This window comes from Sander lucioperca, chromosome 8 (assembly GCF_008315115.2).
Source record: "Sander lucioperca isolate FBNREF2018 chromosome 8, SLUC_FBN_1.2, whole genome shotgun sequence".
In the NCBI taxonomy this organism is placed as follows: domain Eukaryota; kingdom Metazoa; phylum Chordata; class Actinopteri; order Perciformes; family Percidae; genus Sander; species Sander lucioperca.
This window is the reverse complement of record NC_050180.1, coordinates 33,924,531-33,939,884: the sequence shown is the minus strand read 5'-3', so window position 1 is coordinate 33,939,884 and position 15,354 is coordinate 33,924,531. Positions and strand designations below refer to the sequence as shown.

Sequence of the window (15,354 nt, the reverse complement as noted above, 5' to 3'; positions counted from 1 at the left end):
CTGTTGTTTGGTCTGCTGCCGTTATCGTAGTCAAGTGGCACCGGCACCTGAGGTTTTTTTTGGGGTTTTTTTCACTGGCACCTGAGGTATTAGCGATATTTTCCTCGGCATGACCCGCCCTACTCTGCCTCTGATTGGCTCATCAGTCCTCATGCCTAAAGTTAACCAATCTAATCAGTGAAAGCAGTGAGTACCAGCCAATTAGAGGCAGAGGCGGGTGGGTCATGGCTTCACTATCCTTGAGGAAAAAATGGGCAATCTGGCTCACAGATATTACTGAATGGTGCGCATCAGGGGGGATTTAGAAGTGGGTATACGCAATGCTGACTGAAAAATAAGTAGGTATACGCCGTATACCAGCGTATACCCTGGACTACACCACTGATTGCTGCAAAATAGGATTGTCAAGCAGACAGACTGACCAACAGACATATATAATAAAAGATCGATTCTTGGCGTCTGTGTATCGATACAGTATTGCCACAAAAAATATCGCGATACTATGCTGTATCGATTTTTTTCCCCCACCCCTAGTACTCTCTAAGAGTCTAGTACAGAGTGAATACAGATACAGTGAATTGTGCCACATTTATGTTTAGTTTTAAAACATTTATAAAATCATGCCAACAATTATTATTTCATGAGCTTAGTATTCTATACACTATAAAGTTATATGTAAAAGCTCAAGGCCACCCAAGCTTTAGGCCCAGTTTAATATACAACTTCATTTTATACAATAAATGTAGTAGGAGGTCCCTGCTCCATCTCTCTTAGTTAATGGGTCCTTGGATCAAACACTTTCCAAGATATAAGTGATTACGTCAATACATTTATCTTTACATTAAATAAACTGAAACCTGCGTCACAGTGACTCCAAGAAGTTGCACGTTAATTAAAATATTGAGGTTAGTGTTCAGAGTTCTGATAGTGTAGCTGGAAGAGAAGCTGCCTTGAAGGTTGTGAGTTCAAATCCCACCTTTGCCATTTGTGTTTTTTTCTGTTTCATAAAGAAGTCATTAAGAAATACTTATTGAAACTCTTCAGAGGAGAAAATCAGTCCCAGCATGTCTTCTTAAAAAGCATTTCATCAACTCTCCAAACAGGAAGGGACTCATATCTCAGCTGAAACATTGTTTGGCATTTTTGGCCTTTAATTGATAGGTCAGCTGCAGACAGGTAAAGGGGAAGAGAGAGGGGGAAGACATGCAGTTGAATGTCACAGGCTGGATTTGAACGCTGGTCTACTGCGGACAGGACTAGGCCTCAGTACATGAGGCACACGCTCTACCAGGTGAGCTATATATCCAGAGGTACCTCGATGGTGTTTTAAGCCCCCACCGTCGACTTCAAGGCAACTAACCCTAACCCTAACTCTAACCCTAACACTAGTGCCTTCCATGCAGCGCTGCCTGGAAGATGACGTTGGGGGCTTAAAACACCAAACACCACTTTTTTTTGTGGTGCTTCTCTACTTGTAGTTAAAAAATACAGTGGTATATTTCTCAGAAGTAGAAGTTGACAGCATAGACTTTTAGATAGTCTCTGGGTTTTTTGGGGGATGGTGAACACATTGGTTAAATAGATGAAAATAGCTTCTCATATTTAAATATGGAAATTCAATTTGATTTAACTTTACTAATGATCGGCTTATCGAAATGATGTAGCCTCAACAGAAAAAAAGTAAGGAAAGTTTATTTAGGCTTTTTCTCTAGAGGGGCAGCTTAGCCAGTTAGGGCAAATGGGCTGTTACCCGGGCAACAATAGCCTGAACCTGTGCATGTCACTGCTACTATAAAGTAGGGCTGAACGAATAATTGTTTTCAAATCGAAATCGCGATATAAAGAATGCGACTAGCTAATCGTGAAGACCACGATTAATCGAATGTGAAATATTTAGTTGATGTTTGGTGTAACATTTGATTTAACATTTTTTATTCCTCTTCATTATTATATTTACAGTTTTTTCATAAGATAAATGCTGGAATAATGTTACATATCATAGATAGTTCCTATTTTCAGTGGATCTTTCATTTATTATTACTTTATTTAACATGATCGTAGAACATGCAATATGGATTTACTTTGTAAAAATAAATAAATTGCAAATCGATTCGTAATCGCAAATCAGCCCTAGTATAAAGTAGTTAACAAATGTGTTGGCTCCACATCAGCCAACATCACAAATGTTAAACTCCCCCCAGACAACATACTTTATCCTCACCCTTTCCACATTCCTTAATTATGTAATGTGGCACAATAGTACAATAGTAACCTCACACTTCCCACAGAGCACACCCAGCTATGACGTTCAGTGTGGCCAGATGTTCAAGAGACTTCTGACTTGCAACCCAAAGAAGACAGCCCAGCTGTGTTTTTATGCCTTCCAAACTCAAGAGTGGACGTATGCATCATCAACATCAATCCACTATTTATTAGGGCTGGCTTCAAATAATTGATCTTTGTTAGAGTGAAATAATTGCAATTAATGAAACCCTTTAATCACCAGAACAGCATGAAAGGGGAGAGAGAGGGGGAAGACATGCAGTAAATGTTAATTATGTTAATAAAATGTAAATAAAAGTATTTTAAACAAACCGTTTGGTGGTAAGTTCTTAATGTAGCCTAAACATTAAAGGTGCCGTAGGTAGGATTGTGAAGATCCAGGACTTAGCCAAAAAATGTGAACATCAACAACTTCTCGGCCCAAAATACTCTACAAAAAAAAATTATAAATTCTATATTTCACTGATAACATGTGACAGGAGGCCACAAATGGGAAGATATACTGTCTCTTCCTGGTACCAGTTGAGTTTTTTTGGCCTGATTTTGGGTGAACTGCAGGTAAGATAAGGCTGACAGCTGACTCCACAACGAGGATTGCAAGATGAGAGTGGTTGAGTTCTTACATTTAGCAATAGTTCGGAATGAAAGAGAGTTATTGCTAACATAGTTATTTTGTTGTTTAGTTTATGGCAAGGGCAGTTATTCTTAAAAGCACCCAGATAACCTACAACAGTTTGATAGGTGCTCATGATGAAAAATGTACGCTGAGAGGGTTGCCTCCTCCTATAACACATACAGTAATGTTTTTCTCTTGATTTACAACGTGTTTTCGTGGGATGATTTTCCTGGGACATTGTGAGGTCAAAGACATTTTTTGTGTGTAATTTTCAACATCTCATCCCCACTTTGCTTTTTCCGAGATGATGGGAAAAGGCACACCCCTCGGGGATGACTCACAGCAAAACACAGGAGTTTTCAATCACAAGAGGGAGGGGGAAAAATATGCTGAGACACAGTTCATTGCCCCGGGACATAATGTTTAAACAAGAGCGTGTGTGTGTGTGTGTGTGTGTGTGTGTGTGTCAGTGACAGATAAAGCACAGAGCGGACATCTCTGTCAGATCACAGCTTCTTCACTTGTAGAGCAGACCGTTTTCACCTGGAGGACTGATCCCAGATATGAGGCTCTGTGCCCGGGCTGCTGGAGCTTGGCGTCTCCTGCCTGTCCTGGCTCTTCTGACTGTCCTCCATGTCAAAGCAGACCAGCAGCAACCCAAGGAGAGACACTATTACATCGCTGCTGTTGAGATAGACTGGGACTACGCCGGCAATGACACAGACAGGTAGGAGGATATGTGATATTAAATGACAACAAATAGACATGCAACAGGTGTTGATGATAGGCCTGTAGCAAATATGACGTACTTGTCTAATTGTCAACTTTTTTTTTACATATTCGCAGTTTCTTTGTTTAACCGCAATTCATTGCTAAAATTAGCCAAGGTCTTAAAACATATGACAGATGATTGTTGATTTTGTTTAGATGTGCCAAACTGTATATATATATATATATATATATATATATATATATATATATATATATATATATATATATATATATATATAAGTGATCATTTGTCAGATTATATAATTTTATTATTTTAATTGTTAGTTGTTTGCACTTGACCCTAAACACGTTCATAGCAACAAAAATGACAAGTTAGAAAAAAATGTTTTTATGATACTAAAGAGGTATTTTTACTTCATAGGCTGTGTACTTGTGTTATTACATCATCTAGGTCACATAATAGTGATATAACCAAAATATGTCTCTAGGTCTTAATACAAACTTCTTCTTTTTGTTTTTAAAAGTAACATAAATATTTTTAAATTTGAGTGAAAGAGACAATTAAATTGTTAATCACAATTATTTCTGAGACAATTAATTGTACAGCAACATTAGGAATTGCTACAGCTCTAGTTGATGACTTTTGATTCATTATGATATTCCTACAATATTCTTTCACATTTGTGTCTCATTATTATTATTGATTTATTTGAATTCTGTCCACCGCCAGCCTCTTTTTTCTCATGCAACAGTTATTTTGTATGTATATTTTTGTTTTCCTGTATTTAATGTGTATTTCACATTAACCCTCTGAGGACAAAAGACGCACCGGCGAGTCCAAGCGAGGTTTGACAACACTCCTACTCAGAAAGCGATATTACAAAATGTCATTTTAGACATGTATTTACTATTTCGTTCATATATTACGCTACGTTTGTGAACCCAAGACTTTTGTAAACTCATTTCAAACACCAAAACAGTTGAGTGTGGGTATGTTTTCACAAGAGATTTGAGAAATATTTCAGCTTTAGGGCCAAATTATCTCTTCATACGTTGCTCTGGAACAATTTTGGACGTCACTAAACAGAAAGCTGAGTTTGTTCTGAACATTTTGATATGAAACACATGGGGATCAGTTATATGCAGATACCCTTAAAAGGAGAATTCAAGAAGATATCTAGAAATGCCCTTAGACCTCAGAGGGTTAATGTTTAATATGTTTGTTTGTTTGTTTGTTTGTTTATGTACTGTATGCACCTTTCACCAAGGCAAATTCCACATACGTGTACTTATTGTGGCAATGAAACCTTTTCTGATTCTGATTCTAAGCTCATCTAAATAGTCTTGACTCGCACTCTGTTGTTGAAGTTGTACCGTGTAGAAAGTCTCTTTGTTTCATGTCTCTGGCAGCATGTTCTTCCTCCTGTAGTATCAGCGTTTCTCTAACACACACTTAGACACACACTGGGTCACACACATTAGTTGCAACATGTAGGAAAAACGTCTATATCTTGGAGTCCATATCTTGGTATGCTGTGCTGGTGTGTACGACATGTGTGTTCTTGTGTGCTGAGTCATGTTTTGTGTTTTTCCTTTTACTCCTTAGGTTTGGGCCCACCTATAAGAAAGTGGTCTTTCGGGAGTATGATGACAAAGACTTCAGACAGCCTAAGCCTCATCCCTCCTGGTTAGGTAAACCATGAACACACACTCTGTCTGGCTCTAATTTCTAACAACACGTCTTCTTTTTTTCCTTATTATATTTTTCACCATATCACAGAAAGGAATTCATACGTACATAACACTTATTTCACAACAGGTTTCTTAACCCTCCTGTTGTCCTCGGGTCATATTTGACCCGTTTTCAAAGTTTCTATATCAAAAATATGGGTTTCTTTCAACCTAAATTCACAAAAATAAGTTGGATGGCTCCATAGAGCGCTCTGGACAAGTAAAATGAAGGATCAGTTCACTACTTTCATTGAATTGTGGGTGTTTTATAGCATTTAAAAATAACAATGACATGGTTTTAAAACAGTATCCTGACTAAACTTCTTCATACCTTTCTCTGATCTTAAATATAAGTCGAAATAATTCATAATTTTCAGCTTTTTAACTCAAAAGTTAAATATAATTTCATATAAATTAGGTTTATTGACCATTAGTTCCAGAAAAAAAAATGTAAAACTGGTAAGTTGGTAAAAAAAAAAAGTTGCATGGTCGACAGGAAGACAACACAAGGGTTAAAAAGAACTATGTACTTTGGTCCTAATTTAAGATATTACGTTGTTCCTACATGTTGCAAACTAATGTGTGTGACGCATTGTGTGTCTATGTGTGTGTTAGGGTAGGTTCCTCAACGTTTTTTAAGCCAAGGACCCCTTAACTGAGAGTGAGACGGAGCAGGGACCCCCTACTACATATTATATAAAATGAAGTTGCATATTAAATTGAGCTTACAATAATGTTTATACTGTACATAATAAACCTTTATACATACCTTTATAGTGCATAGAATACTAAGCTGTTAAAATATGTGTTGGCATGATTTTATTATGTTGTAATGTTAAAAATACATGTGGCAGAGTTAATCCTTATTAACTGTATCTGTGGATGGCCACTAATCCTATCATCAGTGTTTTTTTTATTTTTTCACAAATAGACTGATTTATATTTGCTAATCAGTCCCTCCAGAAAAACGCGATTATGCGATCGCATAATTCAATGCATATCAGCCAAAGTCCGCATATTTTTTTTTTTTTTACTTTCGGCGCAAAACATGCGGGGCTTGCATGATTTCATAATCCCCGCATTTTCGTTGCAAAAAAGTCACATTTATCTTAGTAGAAAGTTGAAAAATGTTGCGTTTACTTCACACAATAGCAGCCATTTTCCCCTGTTGCCATGGGAACGTTATGAAGTGACGTAATTACGTGACGTGAACATCATCGAAAAGCTGCAAACCCCGCGATGAAGCCATGAGGAAACCGCAGTTTTTGCAAGTTCCCGCAATTTCATTGCATAAAATTGCATAAATATCCCGCATATTCCATCGCATTTTTTAAGAAAACGTGCCGCATAATCAAGGATTTTTGCCCGCAACAATCACAAAAAAACTCTGCATTTTTCTGGAAGGACTGGCTAATATGTTGGATTCAAGTTAAGACATTACATTTTTTGTAAAAACAAACGGTAACACTTTACTTGAAGGTATCTACATAAGTGTGACATGACACTGTTATGAACACATGACACAGTCATGACACATGAACCCTAACTCTAACCATAACCCAAACTTGATCATGACCAAAACCGAATGGCACTTACTAAAAGAAGCGTTATGTCATAAACGTTTATGACTTGTTTATAATGTTTATGACACGTTCATGACAGTGTCATGTCACTCTTAAGTAGATACATTCAAGTAAAGTGTAACCAAAAACATAAAATCAAAAAAATTTACAATAATTTGGTGGGCCCCCCCTGCAGAAAGTCTGAGGACCCCCCTAGGGGCCCCGGACCCCCTGTTGAAGATCTCTGTGTTAGAGAAACGCTGATACTACAGGAGGAAGAACATGCTGCCAGAGACATGAAACAAAGAGACTTTCTACACGGTACAACTTCAACAACAGAGTGCGAGTCAAGACTATTTAGATGAGCTTAGAATCAGAATCAGAAAAGGTTTCAGTGCCACAATAAGTACACGTATGTGGAATTTGCCTTGATGAAAGGTGCATACAGTACATAAACAAACAAACATATTAAACAAGGGGAAATAGAGACATGTTCACTTACTAAGTACCTGCTGATTCCTTTCATTTTGTAAATCAAAGTAAAACTAAATAATCCAGATTTTATAGCGGGGTAAGAAGCTAAAGGACAAACATGAATAAATGAGTGTACAGTAGGAATAAAAACAAATGCAGATGCTTCAGGCATGAGGGTTCCCTGAATGATGTGTTGAGTGTTAATATGATGTGAATCATATTATGGTCTTCATTAGATTCAACTTTATTGTCATTGTGCAGAGTACAAGTACAAAGACAACGAAATGCAGTTTGCGTTTGGTATTAGTACACTGTAAATCTTTGATGTAAATTTACAGCAGCAATCTCACAGTATCTTACTGTTTTAATGTTATACAGGATCCTACTGTAAATGGCAATGCATTCTGGGAGAAAATAATAATATTACAGCACCATCTGCGAATGTTACAGATTACAGGTATTTACTGTTAATACCAATGCATCTTGGAAAAATAAAGGATAAGGCGGGAAGTACACTGCAGCCAGTATATTACTGTACATTCAAATAATACAGTAAGAAACTATGTCTATTTACAGTAAAATGTCTTTAAAAACAGTATGCGTACTGTAAATAAACAGTAGTTTACTGGTGAAGCTGCTGCCTGTATATTACTGTAAATTTATGGTGAAAGTTTTACAGTGTTTACTTAAGTAAAGAATCTGAATACTTCTTCAACCACTGGTCGCCAGTATGTAGAACTGTATAAGCAACTGTCAGTTTTAGATGGATTTCCTAGAAAGAATTGTAAAATTGTTAATAACTTAAAGTGCTCATATTATGCCTTTTGGATTTTCCCCTTTCCTTGATTGTGTTATGTATCTTTTTTGTACATATTATAGGTTTACAAAGTGAAAAAGCCCAAAGTCCCCCCCCAAAGGGACTTACCATCTCCAACAGAAAACACTGTTCACAAACTGCTCCAAACAGCTCTACTGTAGTCCAGCCTTTACTTCAGAGACAAACGTGGTCACTTTGGAACACACGTTATAATGCTCGCCTAGCTGCTAGCAGGGCACGCCCTCATACTCTGCTTCTGACTGGCTAGTAGTCCTTACCAAGGTACTGTCAGGGCACGCCCTCATACTCTGCTTCTGACTGGCTAGTAGTCCTTACCTAGGTACTGTCAGGGCACGCCCTCATACTCTGCTTCTGACTGGCTAGTAGTCCTTACCTAGGTACTGTCAGGGCACACCCTCATACTCTGCTTCTGATTGGCTAGTAGTCCTATTGTCAGGGCACGCCGTCATACTCTGCTTCTGACTGACTAGTAGTCCTTACCTAGCTACTGAGCATGTGTGACTCCCAACAAAGATGTTACAGCAGTGAGAGGTCTCACTCTGTAGCTAAAACAGAGAGCTCAACACACAGGGTGAAAAGAGGAGCTGCAGCAATGTGCAGTACAACAAATATATGGTGTTTTTTGAAAGTTAAACCATGTAAACCTATTCTGATATAACCTCTAAATACAATTATGAACCTGAAAATGAGCATAATATGAGCACTTTAAAAAATAATGATAAAAACCAGACTCTTTGTATATCTCTATGTCTTTTAATACTTTCTCCATTTTCCTTGTAATTAGTACCAAAGTACATTTTCCTTTCCAGGAATATTCCCTAAAAAGAATTGCAGTTACATATTAATTCCTTCTTAGGAAAGTATTACCTACATTATATGGGCCGATGGTGAATTTATATTTGTTGGTCAATAACAGCCAGATGAGTCGGAATGTCACTGACATGTCAGGATGATTTACCAAAATATACAAATCCTGGGGATTCCAAATAAACTCAAGCTTGTCTTCCTCCGCAGGTCTGCTTGGACCCACACTGAGGGCTCAGGAGGGCGAGACGATTGTCGTCACTTTCAGAAACCTGGCCACTGAACCATACAGCATCCACCCACACGGCATCGCTTACGGGAAACAGTCAGAGGGTGAGCGAGGCTGTTAACCTCATGCTGCATGAATGATGAATGTCATGGCTGTGGCCAGGGGCGATTCTAGGATCAGACCTTTAGGGGGACTCAGCTAGAAGCCTGGATGTAACACAGAATTGGGTAATAATTAAAACTTTTTGCTTTGCAAACAGGCAAACAAGAGAAGGGCAACAGGTGAGTACATAGAAAAGTGCGTTGAAAGTGTCAAAGAAAGCCTCTAAAGTGTTAAAACCGTCAAAGAAAAGCGCGAAGAAATTGTCATAAAAAAGCATCAAAAGCATTAAAACTGTCAAAAAAAAGAGTCAAAAGCGACAAAAAAAGTCTAGAAATTGTCAAAATATGGTTGACAGAAAGACAATACGAAGGTTAATTATGGATCTTGTGTTTTTTTATTGTTTTTACTGTACAGCACTTTGTAACTTGGTTTTGAAAAGTGCTATACAAATAATGTTATTATTATTATTATTATTATTATTATTATTATTATTATTAAGGCTGTCATGAGGTGCTCATCACTGGAAGTAGACTTGAAAGTTAGAAACAAGTGTTGCACACTCAGGATCAGCCCTATGTTCCCACATTTCTAAGATTTTTCTTAAAATTAGGCCCAATGTTCCCACATTTTTAGGACATTTTCAAAATTAGGTATTGTGTTCCTACATTTCCCTTCAATTTAAGCCCTATCCTCCCACAACATTTTTTAGGGTTAGGGGGATAAAATCTGATACAAATTTATGAAAAAGGAAATGTGGGAACATAGGGCCTAATTTTGAAAAAAATCTTAGAAATGTGGGAACATAGGGCTATGGGAACATAGGCACACTCCCGCACACTGTGGATCCAAATGCATTTCTCTATTTTATTTCGATGACGTTTCGGCCCCTTAGGCCTTTTTCAAAACCAACAATCCTTGGTTGATTGTTGTTTTATCGTGTAACCTGTTCTGCTTTGTTGCTCATTTTTTTGCTTCTGTGCTGTGTCTTGTTTTGAGTTAAGTTCTGCTCTGCTTGTGTTGTCTTTCTTTATTGTTCAAAATCATGCGTTTTATTGTATTTGCATCGTCCCAATTGAATTGAATTGTTTTGTAGTCTAAATAACATAAAGAAATGCATTTTGAGCCAGAGTGTGCAACACGTTTTTCTTACTTTCAAACCCAAAGACAGTAACAGTACCACTCTGCAACACAGTCTGTCTGTTAGGGTCATTGTGGGTGCTCATGATGTTACTCATTTCAATTATTACACAAGATTGGCCAAAACACACAAACATTGTTTGTCTTTTTTTAAAATATTAACCAGGACGGACAGATTATCAAAGTAGACGGTACTGAAGTCCAACAGGAAGCGTTGCTAAGCCTGAGGAAACCACTGTCTGTGTCCAGTAGAGCGAAATAACAGGACATTACTGCTGTTATTAATGTAGGAAATGAACACTAAGTGCTCCTTAATTTGCTCCTAATGCGAAAGTCAGAGTGCAGAGGAGTCTCAAAATTAAACAGCATTTTTCTTTCTTTTTTAAGATTATTTTTTGGGGGTATTTTAGGCCTTTATTAGATAGGACAGCTTAGACATGAAAGGGGGGGGAGAGAGAGGGGGAATGACATGCAGCAAAGGGCCGCAGGTCAGAACCGAACCCCCTGCTGCTGGCGTTGAGGACTGAGTCTCTGTATATGGGAACATGCTCTACCAGGTGAGCTATCCAGGTGCCCAGTGAACTCTTCTTTATTTAAGTCTTCATTCTTTTTGGGAATTGAGAGGAATGTCATCTCACAAAGTTTGTTAGGATAGTCAGTAGTGTCCTCAGATTGCTCGGCAATGGGATCTAATTAATTCAATCGTTCCATCATGATTCCGTATTTGTCCATAACGAAGCAAGTTTTTGCTCTGCTTTGTTTGATTTTGAAGGAGCCAACTACTTTGACAACACGTCCCAGAAAGAGAAAGAGGATGACATCGTCCGGCCGAACCGTCAACACGTTTACTCCTGGGAGGTGACGAAAGAGGTTTCGCCGCAGCCAAGCGACCCTACCTGCCTCACCTACACCTACATCTCCCACACAAATGTTGTCGAGGACTACAACTCAGGCCTCATTGGCGCTTTACTCATCTGCAAGCCTGGTAAGCGGCGAAAAGCGACTTGTGTTTCAAATGGCAGTTGCCTTGTGTTACTGTGTGCGTAGTCTCGCATTGCCAGACCTTCCTCCACAGCGCTGCGGATGAGGGTCTGGATAGTCCACACAGCATTCCGGGATGGGAGAAAAATGTGCTCTGGTTTATTGGCATTTCTTTAAACCAGGGGTCTTCAACATTTTTTAAGCCAAGGACCCCTTAACTGAAAGAGAGACGGATCAGGGACCCCCTACTACAGATATATTGTATAAAATTAAGTTTCATATTAAACTGGGTCTACAATAAGATGTAGGGTGGCGTAAAGCCTTTATACCTACCTTTTTAGTGCATAGAATAAAGCAGCAATTAAAATAATAATTGTTGGTATGATTTTATAAATAATGTTATAATATCAAACATACCCTGGCACAGTGAATCCTTTGGGATTGACTGTGTGGCCAGTAAACCTATTATCACTGTTTTTTCACAAATAGGCTGATTTATATTTTGCTAATAATATGTTGGATTCATGTTAAGACATTTTTAATTTAAAATGAATAATTTGGTGCCCCTGCAGTAACTCTGAGGACCCCAAGTTGAATATCTCTGCTTTAAACCAATCACAATCGAAAGTCTTGGGCGGCGCTAAGCACTGGACGGAGCCACGGTGCCTCTGCAAAATAATCTCGGGAAGGAACTTGTTTTGGTGGAACATGTGTACGTTCAAAAGTAGTTTTAGTCGTGCGAGAGTAAACTCAGATTGGACAGATAATCTAGCTAGCTGTCTCGATTTACCCTGCAGAGATCTGAGGAGCAGTTAACCATAGTCCTCAGAAATCCACCAGAGGTTAGAACGCCAACACAAAGAAAGAGGAAGGAGACGGACATACAGCCAAAAAGAGGGACATCCGGCGGAATTTTTGGCGGCACCGGAGCAATCCCTGAAATGAAACGTCATTGATATAGACTACTGTGTACGTTGCTAAGTCTGAGTAATTTTGTTCCTTAGTGTTTGTAATATGCTTACATGACAATAAACTATCTGAATCGGAATCTCTGAATCTGAAATGACCTGGTCATTAAGTGGATTTCTCCCTCTCTCTCTCTCTCTCTCTCTCTCTCTCAGGCAGTCTGGATGAGTCGGGGAAGCAGGTCGGCTTCTACCAGGAGTACGTGTTCCTCTTTGGGGTTTTTGATGAGAATGAGAGCAAGTACAAACCAAAAGGCCATGCCAACCATGTGAAATACACCATCAATGGATACACAATGGGATCGCTACCTGGTTAGTCCGTCAAAAACATCAGGACATGTCAGACTGAGTTCTGATCAATAGAGAAACATCTGTTCTAAGTCAGTGCAGAAAGTATATTTAACAGCAAGTAGCCATTAGGGGTGTAAACACACATCAATCAATAAAGTATCATTAAACATTTATTATATCAATTCTTTGGACAACTTAGAGACTTTCTTGCCATTTTTGCTGATTAAATTATTTAATTACTTTTCTGTTATGTGACTAATTGAATAATTTTTTTAGCACTTGATATGTGCTCACTGTATAAATGGAATAATGCACTGATATAAAACATGCTGGCAATCTTTGCCTCCAACTTGTGCATTATCTTTGTATATCAGAACACTGTTCATTGTGTACATCAACATAACTTAGTTTATCCATCAAAACATTAACAGGGCAACTCTTGGGGATGAAACTTTACTCTTTAAACTTACATTTTAATCGTAATACTTCCTCATTTTTACTTTGGAACAAGGGATCTTTAGTGATGTATTACAGTAGTTTACTGTTGTGGCTCCTTCTACTCAAATGATCTGAACACTTCTTCCATCGCTGCTCACATGTACAGATTGAGAGTTACACGTCGTGGTGTACAGTATGTGGTGTAGAGTCAGTGCAGAGACGTTCACCAAATGTCCAGCAAAACAATTCAAAGATAAAACACACACAAGTTGCCAACGGTTTTTCTCTTTTGTGTCCAGATGTCAGTGTGTGTGCCTACGCCTCTGTGAGCCTGCATCTGGTGGGTATGAGCTCAGAGCCCGATGTGTTCTCGGTGCATATGAACGGGCAAGTGCTGCAGCAGTCCGGCCACAAAGTGTCATCAGTGGGCCTGATCAGTGGCTCCTCGGCCACTGCCAGCATGGTGGCTCTGCACACGGGCCACTGGCTGCTCTCCTCACACACCATCAAGCACATGGAGGGTATGTGGTTCTGCACTAGGGCAAGTAGGGCCGGGTACCGAATTCAATACTTATTAGGCACAGAGCCAATTGCCTCTAAAGTAACGAGTAGCGACAAATGCCTCGTCATTCAATACCCAATTTCAATACCTAATCGGTGTCAGTGAGCCAATAAGCATGCAGCATGCAGCATGCTTCTACCAAGATCTAATAATGTTTGTGATTGGCTGTGTAACGCTACACGTCGTAGAAACACACAGGAAAAACTCTACATAGTAGGAGCCGAAAAATAAATAAAAAGATTTGTGGCGTAATGTTGTTATTTCTTTTTGTTTTATGAAATTGGTATTGAAAAAGGTATCGTTTAGAACCGGCATCAAAGTCACGTATTAGTATCGTTAACAATTTTTTTTGAACGATACCCAGCCATAGTTATAAGATAAATAGACCCATCATCCGACATAGATAACTAAATGTATGTCTTTCTACTGTTACAGCTGGCCTGCATGGTTTCGTGGATGTGAAAAAGTGTGACAACTTCGAAGCACCCCAGCGAAGGATGACCATTGAACAAAAACGCTACAGCACGACGTGGACATACTACATAGCTGCAGAGGAAATCGTCTGGGACTATGCACCTAATATGCCCAAACACATCGACGAGTAAGCAGCTTTTACGGACCCATTTAAAATATTTTGCACATTCAAACTAATCAGACATCCCATAATTTAAAGGAAAATTCCAGCGCAAAATGAACCTAGGGCTTAATAACATACGTTTTCATGCTAATCGAATGTGTCTCTAGCTTGAAACAAGCTAGCGCTAGCTTCTACCGCTAGCCTTTGGGGCAGAGGGTAAATCGCTATTTCTACACCACTAACAAGGCTCAAAATAGCACCACACTTCCACGGTAGCATAATGAGGGTCCTTACATGTAAACCGAAGCATTGAGAACTTTGTAAGTGTACAGACAGTTTATTAAAACGATAGATTATAAAGACAGTAGCGTTCATGTATACATGCGGGTGCCATCTTGGGAAACAGTCATGACCAGTCGAACGACAAACGCCGTGCAACCAGTAACCAGTAACATAGCTCAAACACAGCGTTCGTCATGTAAATGTGGTGCTATTTTTAGCCTTGTTAGTGATATAGAAATAGTGATTTACCCTCTGCCCCGAAGGGTAGCATTATAAGCTAATTACCAGTTTGCGGTAGCTTGTTAAAAGCTAGAGACACATTCGATTAGCATGAAAACATATCCCAGAGAACGGTCGACTCAGTACACATATGTTATTAACCCCTAGGTTCATTTTGCGCCGGAATTGTCCTTTAAGTAGTATTTTTATTTGTCGCTATCGCATTTGAAGTTATATACATTGCTGTGTATGTTGTCAAAGGGAGACTATGAAAGTGCTGCTGATTAGTGTGTTTCTTAACACTAAACCTGCTTTTCGTTTAACTTTTGCTTCACTAAAGAGGTTAAACATATTAGGAGTTATTTTCCGTCTTTCACTCTGCTGCATCCATTGAGAGAATCTCTCAACTCTTTAAGCTCTATTTGAAGTAGAACAGTTTTGCACCAATTAAAAATGGCGTTGCCACACAGCTTGAAGTGCAGTGTTTTAAATGGTCTTGTTATTTTACGGAAGTTATATATCAATGTCTCA

The 15,354-nt window shown here is 38.7% G+C and overlaps 1 protein-coding gene across 4 annotated transcripts in view; it reads left to right on the top strand.

The window, feature by feature from the left end:
• The first annotated feature begins 3,351 nt into the window (after positions 1-3,351).
• f5 (coagulation factor V) overlaps positions 3,352-15,354 on the top strand; it is a 50,633-nt gene continuing 38,630 nt past the window's right edge. For 2 of the 4 annotated variants that reach the window (XM_036004079.1, XM_036004078.1), the window contains exons 1-7: positions 3,352-3,626; positions 5,238-5,323; positions 9,251-9,373; positions 11,281-11,493; positions 12,611-12,766; positions 13,483-13,704; positions 14,181-14,346. In XM_036004079.1, the coding sequence (XP_035859972.1) occupies positions 3,463-3,626; positions 5,238-5,323; positions 9,251-9,373; positions 11,281-11,493; positions 12,611-12,766; positions 13,483-13,704; positions 14,181-14,346 (1,130 nt within the window). In that variant the 5' untranslated portion in view covers positions 3,352-3,462. The remainder of the gene's footprint in view (positions 3,627-5,237; positions 5,324-9,250; positions 9,374-11,280; positions 11,494-12,610; positions 12,767-13,482; positions 13,705-14,180; positions 14,347-15,354) is intronic. The other 2 variants (XM_036004081.1, XM_036004080.1) reach the window with 1 other exon arrangement.